This window comes from Meles meles, chromosome 7, assembly GCF_922984935.1.
Source record: "Meles meles chromosome 7, mMelMel3.1 paternal haplotype, whole genome shotgun sequence".
Classification (NCBI taxonomy): Eukaryota; Metazoa; Chordata; class Mammalia; order Carnivora; family Mustelidae; genus Meles; species Meles meles.
Window position 1 is genome coordinate 52,094,906 of NC_060072.1, and position 18,106 is coordinate 52,113,011.

General features: G+C 42.4%; 1 protein-coding gene across 6 annotated transcripts in view; it reads right to left on the reverse strand.

Annotated features, from left to right (window-relative positions):
* Positions 1–18,106, reverse strand: part of TBC1D30 (TBC1 domain family member 30) — an 81,488-nt gene that overhangs the window by 20,886 nt on the left and 42,496 nt on the right. For 3 of the 6 annotated variants that reach the window (XM_046013073.1, XM_046013072.1, XM_046013071.1), the window contains exons 1-7: positions 16,837–17,252; positions 13,324–13,385; positions 12,757–12,822; positions 12,027–12,152; positions 9,868–10,053; positions 4,157–4,325; positions 1,874–2,042 (exon numbers count right to left, since the gene is read on the reverse strand). In XM_046013073.1, the coding sequence (XP_045869029.1) occupies positions 1,874–2,042; positions 4,157–4,325; positions 9,868–10,053; positions 12,027–12,152; positions 12,757–12,822; positions 13,324–13,385; positions 16,837–17,017 (959 nt within the window). In that variant the 5' untranslated portion in view covers positions 17,018–17,252. Of the gene's footprint in view, positions 1–1,873; positions 2,043–4,156; positions 4,326–9,867; positions 10,054–12,026; positions 12,153–12,756; positions 12,823–13,323; positions 13,386–16,836; positions 17,253–18,106 lie in introns of those variants that run through there. The other 3 variants (XM_046013070.1, XM_046013069.1, XM_046013068.1) reach the window with 1 other exon arrangement.

Below are 18,106 nucleotides of genomic sequence, written 5' to 3' on the forward strand. Positions count from 1 at the left end.
CATAAACAATACCGGTTTATTGTCAGTAGACTCACGTTAGTAAAAGTGCAGATTCTAGGGGCACGCAGCTGGCTCAGTCAGGGGTAGAACATGTGACTCTGGATCTCAGGGTTGTGGGATCAAGCCCCACATTAGCTGTAGAGATTATGCAAAAATAAAATCTTAAAAAAAAAAAAAAAGTGCAGATCCTGGGGCCAGGACATCTGGGTTCAAAATCAGGCCCTACCACTTACTGAGTGACCTTGGGCAATTCACTTAACTTCTCTGTGGCTCAGTTCCCACATCTGTGAGATGGGGGTGAGAACAATACCTACCCCATAAAATGATGGTAAAATCATTTTATGATGAGTACTAAACGAGCTAGTTTCACCCCTACAGTGCTTCGAGCAATGCTGATCCACATCATGACTTCCCTGGGAGGACCAGACAAATTCTGATCCACGGGTAATGGATAGGGAAGAGTAAAACCAGAATCCCTTCTTTTCCTCCTGCCCCACAACTGAGAACGAGCACAAAGGTGACTGTAACGGACTCAGCCTTAGTAAAGTGCTATACTGTTTTAATTCCATAAACTAGTTACCTGGTAACTGGACTATCCCACCCACAGACACTGTCAAAGTTCAAGGAGCTTCGGGCATAGAGTAGGTTGGAAATGTAGGACTGCAGAAAGATCTAGATATCGGGGGATAATGAAAAGATAAGTAAACAGCACTCCAAATCCCCAGCAGACTCATTTATTTGCCCAGCTGAGAAGCAGTATACCAAAAATCAAAAGCAAAGGAGATGGCTATGTGCTGTTTCCAAATAGTTCTACACAATAATGATCTTTCTAAATCCCTGAATTGATAGTTGGTGGATCTTTCTTGCAAAAAATGGGAAATACTGCAAGTCTCCCAGGAAACAACTTAACATAAATAAAAGACTGGTTAAAAGGTTTTTGAAACAAAATACTGGCAGTGATTTATTAGTTTTCTGACATGTTGTCTATGAGTACTCAAGTCATTTAAAACTCTAGGAAACAAACATTAAAAACTTCTTTGCATCTTAACTATAACAATTTCATCCTAATGTCCCTTCCATTACCCAAAAGGTAGAATTTTCACATAATAGTCATAATATATTAGAGATGGGTGAAAATACCCTCCTTTTCACAGTCCCGCTACTGGTAACAAATATAAGTAACATCTATGTGGTACTATGTTTGGTAGTAACAGATTTCATCACAGAATTAATTCCTGATGAAAAACAAGAGGTTCAATGTGTTCTACTATTTTTTTTTTTTTTTTAAGTAGGATCCACACCCAAAGTAGGGCTTGAACTCACGGCCCTGCGATCAAGAGTCCCGTGCTCTACTGACTGAGCCAGCCAGGTGCCCTCTGTGTGTTCTACTCTTGACTATGTACTAAGCACCAGAGAGGCCCTATACATATTATCTCATTTAATTTTATTATGGCCCTGAAGGGCAGAACTAAATAAATACTAAGGACTTAAAAATCATCCAAATCATGAATGTTAACAACAAACCCAGCTCCTCCTCTCCCAATCTTCCTCTTCCATCTCAGTTCCTCTCCCTCCCTCTCTTCCCAACTAGAGTCTAGGGAGAGGGTGCAGAGTAAACCAGCCAGGACACTAGCACTGAAGTGGAGATCTACAGACGTGGAAAAGCCTGCCCTCCCTTCCCCAACATAGATTCTATTTGCCCCCAATACTCAAGAATCAGCCAACTAAGATTTCAGAAGGCTAAAGCAATTCAACGAAGTTCCCAACTTTCTCTTTTGCTCCTACTTAAATATAGATGCTTTTCAAATTAGAGCACAAAATTGCTTAAAGCCCCCCACACCACAGAACAAAACAGAATGGGGAAATCACTTACTCTCCCAATTTTGCCCAGATGGCCAACGACACTCTCAGGATGATTTCTGAACCTTCAAAGAAGACTGAATCCCAGATCTTTAAGACCGTATGGTTAGGGAGGCATGTAGCAAAGAGAGTCAGAAACCACTGCATCGTGAAGACATTCGTGAGTGGGGGCTCATAGCCACCTGAAATAAAACAAACATTCTGTGTTTCTTCAGAATTGATGCAAGATATAAAATTAGCCTTGTTCAATCATCCACATCCACCAAATATGTTACATTTCCTGACTGATTTCTTTAGATCTCTACATATTGGTTCTTTCCTCCCTTGTCTCCTTTTTTTTGGAAGAACACAGGTGTGTTTGACAAAAAAATCTCAATAAGGGATTTTCACAAATTTTTAATGATATTTCAAAAATCTTTTTTTTAAGGATTTTATTTATTTAGTTATATGACAGAGAGAGAAAGAGAGCACAAGCAAGGGCAATGGTAGGCAGAGGGAAAGAGGGAAGCAGGCTCACCACTAAGCAGGGAGCCCAACGAAGGGCTCAATCTCAGGACCCTGGGATCATGACCTGAGCCAAAAGCAGATGCTTAACTGACTGAGCTACCCAGGTCCCCCGATATTTCAGAAATCTTAACCTAAAATTTAATTTGGCTCTACCTATTTTGGGGTGTTGAAAATTAAGGAGAATCCTCTCCTCACTAAAAACAGGATAAAAAGAAAGTATTTTAGCCTCTTAAAAGTAGAATCCAATTTTCGAAACCTCATAAAACCCACTTTTATTCAAGTGCTGCTGATAAAAACATGGCTCTTTATGAAATTACTTGTCTACTTCTTAAATTATGCACAGCTCTCAGACCACAGTGGAATTAAACTGGAAATCAAAACAGAAAGAGAGCTGGAAAAGCTCAGAGTATTTGCAGATTAAACAACATGAAATTTTAAAATATTGTGAATTAAACAATCCACGCAGCTCACACTGAAGTTTCTGAACTCACCAAAAACACAGAGCTCCCTCCTACTTCCTGTGATGGCATTTAGTATGTATTTTATGAAATGTAAAAACGTAGGTATTTAAATTGATTCTCCCTCCAAATTAGTCAGACTACACATTTACCCAAGGATAAGCCAAACAAGATCTGTTCTCCTGCACTCATTTTCTCTCTTCTTCTGCAAAAACAAAAGAGCATCATGGTTCAGAAAATTAAGAATCTGAGGGCAGCGCTTATGGGCAAGTTCAGGACCTTTGGAGGCAAAGGTGGAAGCCAGGAAAGCATGTCTGACATTGGACACGCTACACTCTATCGGACGTATTAGGACACCCCCAGAGGTGTGCAAGGGCACTGCACAGCCAAATTAAAGATTATTCAGGTGGCTGAGAAGGAAATGCTAAGAGACAGCCAGGCATCACTAAAATGTCCAGTGTCCTGTAATCACAGATTAGGTCCTCACATCTTTTCATATTTTCCCAGACTTCAATGCATGGGTGCGGAACTGGCAACCACTTCCAGGAAACACAACAAACTTCATTATTCTTCCTGGGACCCCTGCACAGAGCCAGGCAAGTGGAGGCAGCAGGTACGACCACAGCCTCGAGCTCGGGCTCCTCAGCAAGCGGGGTAATGCCCACCAGACAGTGGCAACTCGGAGCCTCTTGCTTGCTGAGCAGAGGCTCCACCCATCCCTCGACCCAGGGCCTCCCCCACTGCAGGGCTCCGAAGCTTATCTGGAGGTCTGGGAAGCCCTTCTCCAGAAAGAGCGGACCCATTCATCTGTAGTAAACCTAAATACCCCTACCACGGATAGATAAAAGGAGCACTGATCTGAACCCAAAAGACTGTTGGTTTATCTCCTAAAACTAAAGGGGGATGTATATTTGACTCTCCACAGGCTCCATGGTTCTGGCAAAAGCACAGTCTGTGTGAAATCGTACAGTCGCTCAGCTTTAAAGGACTCCTGTGGGTTGGTACGAGCTGAGAGCAGCTGAACTAGATGGTAAGACAGACTCTCCATCTAGGGAGCAATGTATCCTGTTAGGTGTCCATCCAGGACTGGTAAAGTACTCGGTTCTTGACAGGCTTCCTAACCAGAACCAGTCGGAGGTTCAACACAGGGCCCTATGATTTTTTTTCAGTTGTGTTTTTGTTCTCTAACCATCTATTTCATTGCACCAAACGCTCATGAACAGAAACACCTGAAGACAAGTATTTCTGTGCAAGGTCTAGGCTCAGGGGGGACAGTGGAACCGGGGAAGTGAAATATTTCCAGGGCTGTAACAGCGCCGAGTCATCACTACCTCCACTTTCCTTGTTCGCGGTTCTCTGAAGAGTGTCCAGGTGCTGAGATAACTCAGGGAGCTTCAGACTCAAGAGATCCCTGAAGACAGCCATGTCCACGGACAGAGCCCGGAGGTTATTGACAAAATAGCTTTCAGGAAGTACCTTATCAATAAGGTAAATCATAATCTGAAGAAAAAGATAAAGAATAAGATCACTTCGTAAACACTGAGATCCCAGCATGTCCCAAATAAAAGGAATGTATTTTAAAAATGCAGTTAGCCAAAGCACACCATCATTCCAACGTGTCAATACTGAATGTTCTGGACTTCCATGGCTCATCTCCATGCTGGGTGAGGAGCAAGAAGCGTAATTATTAAAGGAACTCAGACCCACAGTCCACTGCTGTCTGAAGTTTCTAGATGGGCCACGAGACCTGAGTTCAGCTCCTAAGGAGCTATGCTGGTACAAGGCTCAGCCTCACTCAGTGATGGAGCATGAGCTCCATCAGCAGTGAGCAGCAATCCCATACTGGCTCCCTGGTGGCAGCAGTTTCACAACCTTCATATGAGAACGAAGAGCTGAACCATCATAAACCTCACCCCACCCCGTCCCAAACGAAAACAAGTCTAGAGATGCACTTAGCATCAACCCCGTTATTGAAACTGAGAGTGGCTTTCCGTCCACTTTCCTCTCCCAGGACAAGGCAACAAGGGTTTTGTTTGAACATGTGGTACTTTCAAAATCTGGATTTCTTTCATAAGATTATCTCATAAGTTCTTCAAATTACTATTTTTATTCTTACTTTTCTATTTGTGTAACCTTTGCTAAGATGTCAAGGACTACTAGAATGACCCAGCAAAACACACGAGTTCTGTGTGTCAATCTCTGGTCCTTACTCTGTCAGCTCGTATCTTCTGCTGTCCTCCTCCTCCCTAGGAGACCATGCACTCCCCAGAGCACAGGAAAAACAAAATTAAGAATAAAATCATAGCTGGCCCTATATCATGATCTCACATTTTTAATTTTCAGTCTAAAACAAAACTCTATTTCCCAAGAAAATTATCTTCCAGACCTGACAAGAGCCCATCTTTCCCTCATCCAATTTCTACTTTTACAATTTCTACATTTTAGGGTCTACAATTTTTACTTTTTAGGGTCATTGATTTGACTAAGCCAATAAGGGCTGGGCCCTTCTCTTGAGAGAGTCCCTCTGAGACCTTTATTACGGGGGAGCTGAGCAACAAAAGGAGAACAGTAGATTCAATCCGTGTGGAGGAAGGAGGTCCTGGAAGGACTGGGGCCAGCTGATGAGGGGGTTCAGATGTCCGGCAGAGAAGACTGCCCTCTCTGAGTAAGGAGAATAGGGATGGACAGGCTCCAAAGGCAATATTTAAAAGTAATGGTCTATAATGGCACTTTTATCTAAGGATAAATACTGAGGGAGATACTTCAGCTTTTCTGAAGAAATGATGATCTCTCAAAATTACATGAAACAAGAAAAACAAAAATTTTCAGTTATCATAGTAATTCCTGTGACACACTGAAATTCTCTGTCCAAAGGTATCTCAAAGTCTCACGTAGGGCATCAGAGACAGCCGTGTGTTGTGCTAGGTAGGTCACTCCACCCACTGATACATTTTGAAGACCACACATTAGATCTTCTTTTTTTTTTAAGATTTTATTTATTTATTTGACAGACAGAGATCACAAGTAGGCAGAGAGGCAGGCAGAGAGAGAGGAAGGGAAGCAAACTCCCTGCTGAGCAGAGAACCCAATGTGGGGCTCGATCCCAGGACCCTGGGATCAAGACCTGAGCCGAAGGCAGAGGCTTTAACCCACTGAGCCACCCAGGCATCCCCACGCATTAGATCTTAAAAAAATTTCAGATAAATAATGGCAATAGAGCAAAAATAGTGTCTCCAATAAATGGTGCTGGACCAATTGGACGTCCACATGCCAAAAACTAAATCTAGACACAAACCTTACACCTTTCACCAAAAAATGACTCAAGAGAGAATGCAGACCTAAATGTAAAATGCAAAACTATAAATCTCTTAGAAGATAACATAGCCTAGATGACCTTGGGTATGGTTATGACTTTTTAGATGCAAGAGCAAGGACACGATCCATGAAAGAAACCATTGGTAAGCTAGATTACTTCAAAATTTAAAACTTCAGTTTTGTGAAAGACAATGTCAAGAGAATGAAAGGACATGCCATAGACTGGGAGAAAATATCTGTCAAAGATGTATCTGATACAAGACTATTATCCAAAATATACAAAGAATTCTTTTTTTTTTTTAAGATTTTATTTATTTATTTGACAGAGAGAGATCACAAGTAGGCAGAGAGGCAGGCAGAGAGAGCGAGAGAGAGGAGGAAGCAGGCTCCCCGCCAAGCAGAGAGCCCGATGCGGAACTCGATCCCAGGACCCCGGGATCATGACCTGAGCGGAAGGCAGAGGCTTAAACCACTGAGCCACCCAGGCGCCCCTCATATATCATCAGGGAAATTCAAATTAAAACAGGATTCCACGGCACACAACTATCAGAATAGCCAAAATCCAGAGGCGCCTGGGTGGCTCAATGGGTTATGCCTCTGCCTTTGGCTCAGGTCATGATCCCAGAGTCCTGGGATCAAGCCCCGCATCAGACTATCTGCTCGGCAGGGAGCCTGCTTCCTCCTCTCTCTCTGCCTGCCTCTCTGCCTACTTATGATCTCTCTCTCTGTCAAATAAATAAGTAAAATCTTAAAAAAAAAAAAAGAAAGAAAGAAAGAAAGAAAAAGAATGGCCAAAATCTGGAATGCACACAACACCCAATGTTGACAAGAATGTGGAGCAACGGGAACTCTCACACGTTGCTGGTGGGAATGCAAAATTCTATAGCCACTTGGGAAGACGGTTTGGTGGTTTATCACAAAACTAAATATACTCTCACCATATAATCCAGCGATCACACTCATTGTTATTTAGCCAAAGGAGCTGAAAACTCATGTCCACACAAAAACTTGTGCACAGATGTTTATAGCAGCTTTACTCAAATTTGCTGAAACTTGGAAGCAACAGAGACGTCCTTCAGTAGGTGAACAGATAAACCGTGCATACCCAGACAGTGGAGTATTATTCAGCACTAAAAATAAATGAGCCACCAAGCCATGAAAAGACATGAAGGAACCTTACATGCTTATTACAAAGTGAAAGAAGCCAATCTTAAAAGGATATATACTGTATGATTCCAACTATATGACATCAGGATAGAGCAAGAGATCATAAAAAGATCAGAGGTTGCCTGGGGAGTCGGGGGTAGGGGGGTAAGGCAGGGGGATAACCAGGCAGTGCACAGAGGATTGTTAGGGCAGTAAACAAAATTTGGATGAATATTATAACGATAAAGATACGTCATTAAACATCTGTCTGACCCACAGAATGTACAACACCAAGGGTGAATTCTAATGTAAACTATACAGTTTAGGTGACCATGACCTGTACCAGGCAATACAACCCGTGGATTGTAATCCATGTTACAATCACAGATTGTAACAAATGTACATTTGGTGGGGCATGTTGATAGTGGGGAAGCTGTACATGTGTGGGAGCAGGAGGCATATGGAAAATCTCTACACCTTCCTCTCAATTTTGCTGTGAACCTGAACCTGCTCTAAAAAAATTACATATTTTTTTAAAACTAAATAATGAAGGAGCCTAAACATTTTAACAAATAGTTAAAAACAGTTACTCAGAAAAAACGTTAAGTGCTGAAAAGCACGCAAAATGGTTTAACTACTTCTCAAATAAACTATTTATTTGCTTAATAATTAAAACTTGCAGGGGCCAAAGGAGCGGCTAAGAAACACTGACCCCAATATTTTCCCTTGCATCTGAAGCGATTCTTCATGAATCCAATCTTCCTCTGCACATTCAATGTCTAACCACAAGATTCTGAAATGATGATGATGTCATTTCATCTCACAGAGTTCGTTTTCTTAGAGGCAGAAATATAAATATTCAGTTCCTCAGCTTTATCTCATCCATCTTTTTTATGTGAATTTTTAGTCTGTCAAGGAGTTTCTTTCATGATTTGAATGGCAAGTATGTCCCCACCCCCAGACCTCTCCACCTCACTCCTAACCTGAACTGCTTATTCCAACTTTTCAACAGTCCTTTTTATAGTCACAGAAATTACGTCTGAAAAGAACAAAATCAACTGAAGCTGACAGACTGAGCAAAACAAAGGCTTAATAAAAAATGTTTTAAACTCGTGTATTTGATCTGTCATTGGCTCCTCTCTCCCCCATGACGAAGAAGGAGATTCAGAGCTGTTTCCTGAAGTACAGGAAAGGAAAAAATGAAAGGGTGAATACAGATTTAGACCAGGTCAGGCTGGGTTTATAATTAATTCCACCATGATGCATATAAAACCTGGAGGAACATTTGTTTATTTTTCCATATGACATTAGTCAGTGCCCGGGAATATCACTAAGGTATTTATCGCAGTCAAACACAAGGCTGGGGCCGGAGGAGGCTCCTGAAAACAAAGACTAAGTATCCATCACAAAGCATTACAACGCATAGCAGTTTGAGGGTTCAATTATGAATTAGCAATCCCATACTGCCCCAGGCTAATAAGGAAGCAGCCATCCTGTGCATGTGAAATGCTTCATTTCTCATAAAGATTATTTCTGGTGACTCACGGACTCACATTCCAGTTTATTAGCTTAAATTGTTTGTAACCCGTCTCAAAGTGTTTCCAAAATGTTTTACTAATAAAGGTTTCAGGCATCGAAGATGAAGAGATAATAAAATATAATTCACTTCCATAACCTTGTTCCATGCAAATACCTTCCATCATATACACGTACTCTCAGCTTACCTCCTCCATACCACTCCCCATCTATGAGATAGAAAAGCAATAAAAAGATCCAACCAGAATTAAACATAACTTGTGGAGCAGGCAGCTTCTAACATGACCACCCTATGACCTCCACCTCTTGATAGTCACATTCTTATATGAGCCCTTCCCCTTGAGTAAGAGATGGACCCAATGACTGGCTTCTAATGAATAGAGTATGGCAAAAATGATGGAATGCAGCTTCTGGTATTAGGGTATAAATCTGCAGTTTAATCTCTCCTGCCTTGCCCATTCTCTTTTACTCTCCTACTCACGCTGAGGGATGCCAGCCACCTTGCTGTAAGATGGAGACATGGCAAAGAACTAAAAAAAGGTCTCCAGCCAATAGCCAACCAGGAACCTAGGCCCTGGGCCAGCCACCTGTGAGGAATTAAATCTTGCCAACAACCATATGAACTTGGAAGTGAATGCTGGGCCTTCAGATGAGGCTGCAGACCCAGCCAACAGTTTGGATGACACAACAATATGACTTAGAGCCAGCTACAGTGCACCCAGATTCCTAACTCAAAGAAACTGTGAGGTAAATCATGTTTGCTATTTTAGGCAGCTAATTTGTTACAAATCACAAAAAATTAATACAATTCATATTCCACTTGCTTTAAAAATGTGATGTTTTATCTATGGGACCAAAAACAATCATTCTCCTCACATCTGGCAGATATGTGAGTCTGTCACGTGACCTGGCTTTAACATGGGGGAAGTGGTGATTATGGGTCATTACAAGGTATAGCAAATGGCCATCAGGGAAGAGGAATGACAGTTCCAGTATTTCACTCTCAGAAGAATTTCAACTGCCCTCTTCAGAGCCCCATACTCACCTTCAGTGCATCCCCTTCGTTGCCTTCCACTACTTCCAGAATTAGAGCAGCCAGGATGTTAAATCCTTGGCAGTACCCAACGTTCTTGTTCCATCGGGCATAGGCCAACAGGACCCGTTTTAACACAACCCTGTCCTGCTCAGCCTCCTGGCCACAGTAGGAACTGCAGCCTGTGCGGTGAAGATCCTGAAGAAGGCAAACAATATTTTTTTAAAATGTCTCCTTATAGTCTCTCCAAAAAATGCCTTTAAGTTTGCCTCAGCATTAAATAGAATTAGATTATCAGCACGGATTTTAGCTTTTAAAAATGTTTATGTACCCTATACACATGGTCCAAAACAATTTTTAAAATTTTCTTTTTCCTAATGTTTTCTAATATGCTAAGATACATTTTTTTCCCCAGTTTTATTGAGATGTAGTTGACTTAGAACACTGTCAAGAGCAATTTCAGTCAGGCAAATTTTCTAACCTTCTTCAGAATTTTCTGTCAAAATTTAAAGTATTTTCAGAATTAATACAAAAGTGACTCAATTAACAGAAATTACATTATATTTCTATATAAACTGAAAGTTTCTTTTAATACTATGTCTCAGATAAAATAAGAGTCATTTCAATATATGCATGATTGATGCTAGTCTTATTCCTTTCTCTGAAATGAGATGTAATATTCAACTATCAAAACTCCAAATATTAAGGAGCAATATCAAAATAGCAAAAAATGCAATACTGTAGAGAGACAGGAAAATCATTCTGTCCAAGAGAGAAAAATCTACCCAAATTATTTTATAAATTTGTATAAAAAATAAACATCTGTCGTGCTTTAGTATTTAATGAAGGCAATATATATAATTTAATAACTAAGCAGAAACTATGATTTTCAGGAGCTAATGTCATTTTACTGACACAGCATTCACTTCAATGAGAAAAATTAAAGATCCTCTAAATAACATGATTGTTATAAAATGTATACTGCCTTAACTCACAATTTAAACAGAAAGAAAACATTTCAAACATGGAATACTTCATCTCTGAGAAACATTCTGAAATTCCAAATAAACAGCTAAAAAATATGGACAGTGCCCAGGCTTTAGAAACATACAAAATAGAATTTCATCATTCTTTTTAACATTTGCCTGAAATGGACTGAGTTAGATTATGAAACAGCTCCTTTCATAGTTAAGACTTCTTCATGAAAAAAGTATCTTCAAATCTGTCAAAACCTTAGCCAAATTCTGGTGGCCAAAATTAATGAGAGACAATTTCCCATTTAAAACTCCAGCTTAGGGGGTGCCTGGGTGGCTCAGCTGTTAAGTGTCTGCCTTCGGCTCAGGTCATGATCCCAGGGTCCTGGAATCAGAATCGAGTCCCTCAAGCCCCCCAAACCCCTCCCATCCCCACTTCCTAACCCCCCACCCCATCCAGGCTCCCTGATCTGCTCCCTGCCTGCTTCTCACTCTCCCACTCCCCCTGCTTATGTTCCCTCTCTTGCTGTCTATATGTCAAATAAATAAAATCTTTGCAAAAAATAAAAAATAAAACCCGAGCTTAGCATTATACTGTAATGAACTCATATAAAACCAAAAGCCGTGTGTTAGAGGCTTATGTAAGAGAACAAGAGTGGGATCAAATTGAATTAGCAACCTTGGCTTTTGGCAACAGACCCTAATCAATTGTAATAATCCCAGTAGGCAAACCACAGCTGTTTCCACAGCTGGCTTGAACCCTTGACCATCTGGTTTTAAGTAGACCCATCAGTCAATCTGACTGTCTTCATAAATTGGCAGTTAAGAAATTATCAAAGATCCTAATAAGAACCCACTCTAACATGAAATATACTTGACTTTAAATTTCACAACCTGTAACTTTCATGTAAAAATCCAGCCAACAGCACTGACCCATGCTAAAGAAAGAAGAAGAAACTTCAATCTCCTATCAAGTGAGCAAGTAAATAGAATATGAATAGGAACATTTTCTTCTTACTGCCAAGATGCAAATTTATGAAAACAAGACAGAGTCAAAGTTCCCATTAAAAGGTGAATAAGAAGGCAGAAAATATATGGACAGTCAGACCATTAGGTTTGATCCTCTGTCCAGGGAACGTCTAGCTCTTAGAAACCTCCTTCCACATCAAGACAATAGGTCAAACTCAGGGGCCTTACCTTGACTATCTGAATTCCCATTGAGTCATCATCAGGATTACTCCTTTCATTGAAAGTGAAACGCATGGTTTTGTCCCAATCAATAGATATACTGTGCAAATACTGATCTGCCAAGGTCAACCAAACCTAAAATATTAAGAGATAAAGAAGATTCCTAAAGTAAAATATATAATTTCACCTTTATTTAAAAAATAGTTATTGAAAAAAAAATAGTTATTGCAGCTAGCAAGAAAATGGGAACAGATCCACATGTAGAAATCAACTTTTCATTGAAATGTTTGCTATACTGAATTGCACCAATTAGGGTCTTTCATTTATTCTTTCCATTAATATTTGTTGAGCTTCTATTATGCACTAAGCAATGATTCAGCCATTAAGGAGGGATACTGTTAAGGAAACAAAAAATTTTTTCAACTCTTATCTCAGTTCACTGAATTAGCTATACAATCTTCTGAGCTTGTTACACTTAGCTTGGAATCACTCTCTGTACTTGGACATTCATGGAGAATGGGTCTTTTTTCACCATGGAGCAGCCTCTGCCTTTAAATCATCCCTCAATCTCTCTTGGCATAGAATCGATAATCAATAAATACTTACTAGATGAATAAATAATGAAGAGAGACGGCTTTCAAATTACTAAATCTAGAATGTTCTTTTGGACATTTCAGACATTTTAAAGAGGAACAGAGTGCTGATCCTTTTGTATTTCACCCCTCTGAATCCTCCTTACCTTTCTCCTCCATTCCTTCGGTATACCTGTTGACAGCCTGGCAACTGCCTTCAGAGCATCATACCACTAGGAACACAGAAAAAATATTGGCAAAGTGATAATATTGATCTGGATAAGCACTTTTCAACCTTTTTCCTATTTTGACATCCAGAAAGTATGAGAAAATTTGTACAGCACACTGAGGTAAACAGAGCTTCTTTGAGCCAGGCTCCAAGGCCTGCCCACCCACCACCTGAAGTCCTCTTAAGACACCTGAGACCCACACACAATGGCTGGGAAGCTCTAGTTCAGAAACAAAAACATGTCTTATGGATTCAAAGTAATAGATATTCCGTTTTTTAAATTTTTCTTCACACCTGCACCATTAATAGCAAGTACAAAATTTTTTGTTGCAGGTATAAACACAGGCCATTTACACAGCTCATAAGTTAATTTATCTATAATTTTAAAAACAGACCTGCCTTATGTATATTAAAGTATATGTTAGTTTTCATACTGCAAGAATATACTCTATATGCCTTGTAATTCCCCCAAATAAGAGTATTTTCAATAACCAGAAACAGTTACCTGCTGAAAACCATTTTGACCTAAAGATGGCTCAAGAGTGAACTTCAACTTTGTATCGACTCCTAAAAGAAAAATACATTAACTGTTATTTTGGAAGAAAATACCAAGTTAGATCAAAAATAAAAGTAAAAATTAACCTGATTCTACTGAATCATCATAAATTTTTAGAACATATATTTTTTGCTAAATTTTAGTCAATATTATTAAAATAGAAGGTAACAATATTGATTTTTAAAATAGAAAAATATCCTGTGGCCACTAGAATGAAGCTTATCACATAGAACGGTGGCTTCCACAGCTGTCTGTAGTGAAAAAAAAAAAAAATGACACCACAGACTTGAAGGGAGAGGGAGAGAATCTTATGCAGGCTCCATGCCCACAGCAGAGCCCAGGCGGGGCTGGATCTCAGGACGGTGAGATCATGACTTGGGCCGAAACCAAGAGTCGGTGTCTTAACCTACTGGGCCACCCAGGAGTCCCTCAATTCTTTATCTTTAAAATGAGGGTAATAATATCAATCTCAGTAGACTGAGTGTTGTGATGATTAACTATAAATCACCTAGCACAGTATAATTTATATTTAAGAAATTTAGGAAGATAATTCTCTATTTACAGAATTTGTTTTCTAAGACATGCATGAACTAAGTCTATGTAGGAAACCTCAGTGAAATATTAAAAGTTATGAAAATAATGTCACTGCCTTCTCACTTGTGGAATAATCCACGTTAACAATCTTATTTAGAGATTTTCATGTATCTTAAAATTCTGTCATGATACACTTGCTCATTGAAGATAAAACAGTTGGTATGTTTAATCATAGACTACAAGCTAAAAATATAACTGAGCTCTAATTCCAAGTTGTCTACAACTTTAAATAAAACTTCTTTGATTCCAGTCCCAAATCTAAGGAAGAGGAGAAAATAAATAGGAGAATATATCAAGACAATATGCTTATAAAATACAAAGACTATATGCAATATTCATACTGGGCTCTTATTCAGAATCCCATGTTAGATGTATGTGCTGTTGTTCCTGAAGGAAATTACATGACAATTTTTATTCCCATGTTTATTTTATTAAAAATAATATCATCAGGGATGCCTGGTGGCTCAGTCTTTAAATGTTTGCCTTCAGCTCAGGTCATGAACCTTAAGGTCCTGGGATCGAGCCCAGTGTCGGGCTCCCTGCTCAATGAGGAGTCTGCTTCTTCCTCTCCCTCTGCCTCTCCCCGGCTGCTGGTGCTTGCGCATGCACTCCCTCTCTCTGTTGGTGCTTATACTCTCTCTCTCTCTCTCATTTGCTCTCAAATAAATAAAACAAAATCTTTAAAAAATAGTAATAAAATCAAATCTGAAAATGTTATTTTTTTCTACTTTCAAAATCAGTTAAGTCATATTTCAAGTCATTTTTTAAAGATTATTACTTAAAAGTTCAAGGATCAAGATATATCAAACATTATTAACAGCATTTCAGTTTTAAAATTTATGATTCTCATTTATGACAATGTTTGCTTCTAAGATGTTGACTGCAGATTAGGCATACTGAAAACCTCCTGACACCTTCCACTGCTTTGGAGTTCATATATAGATAGAAACTACCTTCAGAATTTAGAATTACAATAATAAAGTAGACTTGTGGACTCAAGAAATATACGATTTGCCCAAGCCCATGACAGTGTGCAGATTCCCTTCTTGGAAGTCCTAGAAGAGTACTGTGAATACAAGACTTGGGTCCTAGATTTCTAAAGTCAAGCTGTTACAGGATCCCAGGCATCCAGTCAATGCCCTGATAGGTCTTTTCAAAGCTTCAGGACCACAAGCATATTCTGCCTGAAAAGATTTCTTTCCCCAAGGGAATATCCCCTCAAATTCTAATCTCTCTGAGATGATATAAATGAAGTCCTGTTTCCGTGCAGAGCAATGACACAATGGCCACATGATTGCCTCCAGCTGGGGCGAATGATTTAAGGCAGGATAAGAAACACACTTCGTTGTAAGGTCGCTGTCCAGATGCGGAGTGCTGAACGGAGGAGCATGTCGTCATGACTTTTGCTTTATTGTAACAAAGGCAAGAAAATTCCGTCCGCGCAGAGTTATTTCAACCGACGTAAAATCTCTGGATTCCCTGACCGTATGACTAAATTTGCTCTCTTTGCTTTTTCAGAGCACCTGCTGGGCATCAGGTGCTGAAAACCGGCTGGGGTTAGTCTAAACCACAACTATTTTCTCACGATCTAAAATGAGTCACAGGATTTAACTGGAATTGATCATTCACCACCTGCATGCGATAGCTGAAATCAGGTCATTTTCCCTCTTTTCTTCTAACTCAGTAAGGGAGAGGAGAAGGTTTATGTTTCATCTGATAGTCACAGCTGTTCCGGATTCAGAAATACAAAACACTTTTAACGTGGGAAGAAGCTTTTTTTAAGGGCAAAGGAAGATGGTGAATAAATACTACAGTCTCTGCAATTAGACACTTCCTTGGGGAGAAAAACAAAGAAACCACAAGGTTCGTAAAGGCAGTCAAGCGTTCCACCCTTTGGGGTTCCGCGCCTCGTCATATTCTCTCCCAGCAGCCTCAGGATAGCAGGTCTCCGATGGAGCTGGGAGGCAGGAGCTCGGGGAGGACAAAGTCGTATGGAACCCCGCTGGGGCGACGCTGGGGACAAGCGAGCAGCTCTAAGCACCGATGAGTGCAGCCGGCTCCCGCTGCGCCCACCCCTTGCCAGAAAGCTCTCTGCCCCAGGCGCCCGCGCCAGGGCCGGGCCCATAAAACCCCAGGGAGGGATACTGGGTGGTGGAGCAGACGCGGAGTTATGCAGCCTAGAGAAGCAGGGATGTGTAAACACAAGCTAGCAGCATAAAGGGCCTAGCCTAGCAAGCAAGGCGAGCTCCCGGACTTTGGCTCTAAGAAAGAATCTCTACTTGCAAGAGTGTTTCCTACCCGTTCCCCACACGGACACACAAATTAAAGGCTCCAGGCGAGCTGACCCTGGCACTCACGCCGCACAGATCCTCAGGAAAATGCCCCCAATTTTTCCTTCGGAGCCGCTGCCTTCCTGTCCGTCCCCAACTATCAAACCTGTGCCTTTCTCCACCTCACGCACCTCTTTCAAGATCTGGCTTCCTGTGAGCCGAGAGCACAATTGGTTGCGCGGCCTCTGGTGGCCCGGGTAGCCGCGGGCACTTCCCCACCACGCGCACAGGGCCGAGCGCGCGGTCTCCCGAAGCTCCCGGCACAAACAGGGCTAGACCGCGCACAGGCCGCGGGGTCGGGACCCGCCGGCGGCATCGGGTCCTCCCAGCCTTGGGAGGCCGCTACCCGCGCCCAGGCCTTCGCCCGCGCTCTTCCCTCCCAGACCGACCCAGCCCCGCCTGCGCCAAGCCGCGGTACCCTGCACCCCTCGGCCAGCAAGCGCTCCCCGGCCTAAGCGGAGTCCAGCTGAGGCAGAGGCACCAGTTCCGGGGCGCCACGCTACTTTCCAGTGCCCCATCTGCAGCCCTGGGTCCTCACCCGGCTCCAGGGTGCAGAGCAGCCGGGGCGCGGTCCGAGAAATGCAGCTGCGCTTTTTGAGTACATTGCTCAGGATGGTGCCCACGCCGCCGCCGCCGCCGCCGCCGCCGCCGCCGCCACCCTGCCGCTTCAGGCATCTCCCTCCGCGCCTCAGGGAGCCGGTAAGCTTGTCCTGCCGCATTCGCGAGCGCTTCGGGCTCCGGCGCGGCCGTCGTCCGCCTGGGTCCCCGCTACCCCGCCGGCCGTAGCGGCTTCGCGCGCAGGACTTGGCGAGTCCGCTTAGCCGAGGGGCCCTCCGGAGCAGCGAGAGTGCAGCCGGCGCTCGGCTGTCGAAGGAACCTGCGGGGTACCGCAGGAGCCGAAGAGCGCGGAGCGGTCGGCAGGCATCTGCAGTGCGGAGCCTGCCGGTTGAGGCAGGAGACGGCCTGGGGCGGAGAAGAGGGCGGGAGCGAGCGAGCGCGCGGGGGAGACGAAGGCGGCGCTCCCGCCCCCAATCCTGGCATCACTGTGCGCAGGCGGGGCGGCCCTAGCTCCCCAGCGCCCGCCGGGCTCCTGGCATCTGTGTCCGGGAGCCGGGAGCCGCAGAGCTGCGGAGCCTGGAAACCCCGGAGCCCGGGAACCTGGGAACTGGAGAGCTGCCGGGTGAACAACTGCGCCCAGGGACCCGAAGCAGCGGGAGATTGCTGTGCTCTTCCCAAGATCTGGGAGGAGCTGGAGGGAGGCACCAAAAAGGGCAAGTCTCAGGTGCAGAATATCAGAGAGATGCAAGCGCCCACCTAACCAAACAGGGTCAGAAGAGACAGCGGCCCGAAGGATGAATGTGGCAGCGTGGCAGAGAAGCTGGCAGATGGTGAAGCACAAGCTTCATCCCAAATTGTGTTAAACTCTTTCCTAGCAGCTTAGACAGGCATGGGAAGCACGTAAAAAATAACAACAATGGTTCTTTCTCTTGGAGAATAGCCTTTAAGAAAAAAGTGTTCACATTAAAAGCAGTGTTTTTTTTTTAAGTGCTTCCTCCTCTCTCCAGCTGGAGATTAAGTAGTTTAGAACTATTAACTATGATTACTGTTTAAAAAAAAAAGTCATTCTTAAACCATGACGTTAACCAATCGAATATTAATCATAAAAATGAAGGAGGAATAAGGAAGGAGAGGATGTGGAAGGAAATAGAGACATTTGTATTTGCTAATATTTAGACAAGGAATACTACATGGATAAACCAAAACTAAAAAGTATTTATATGGGAGGGAACAGTGTGGAATAAAGAGGA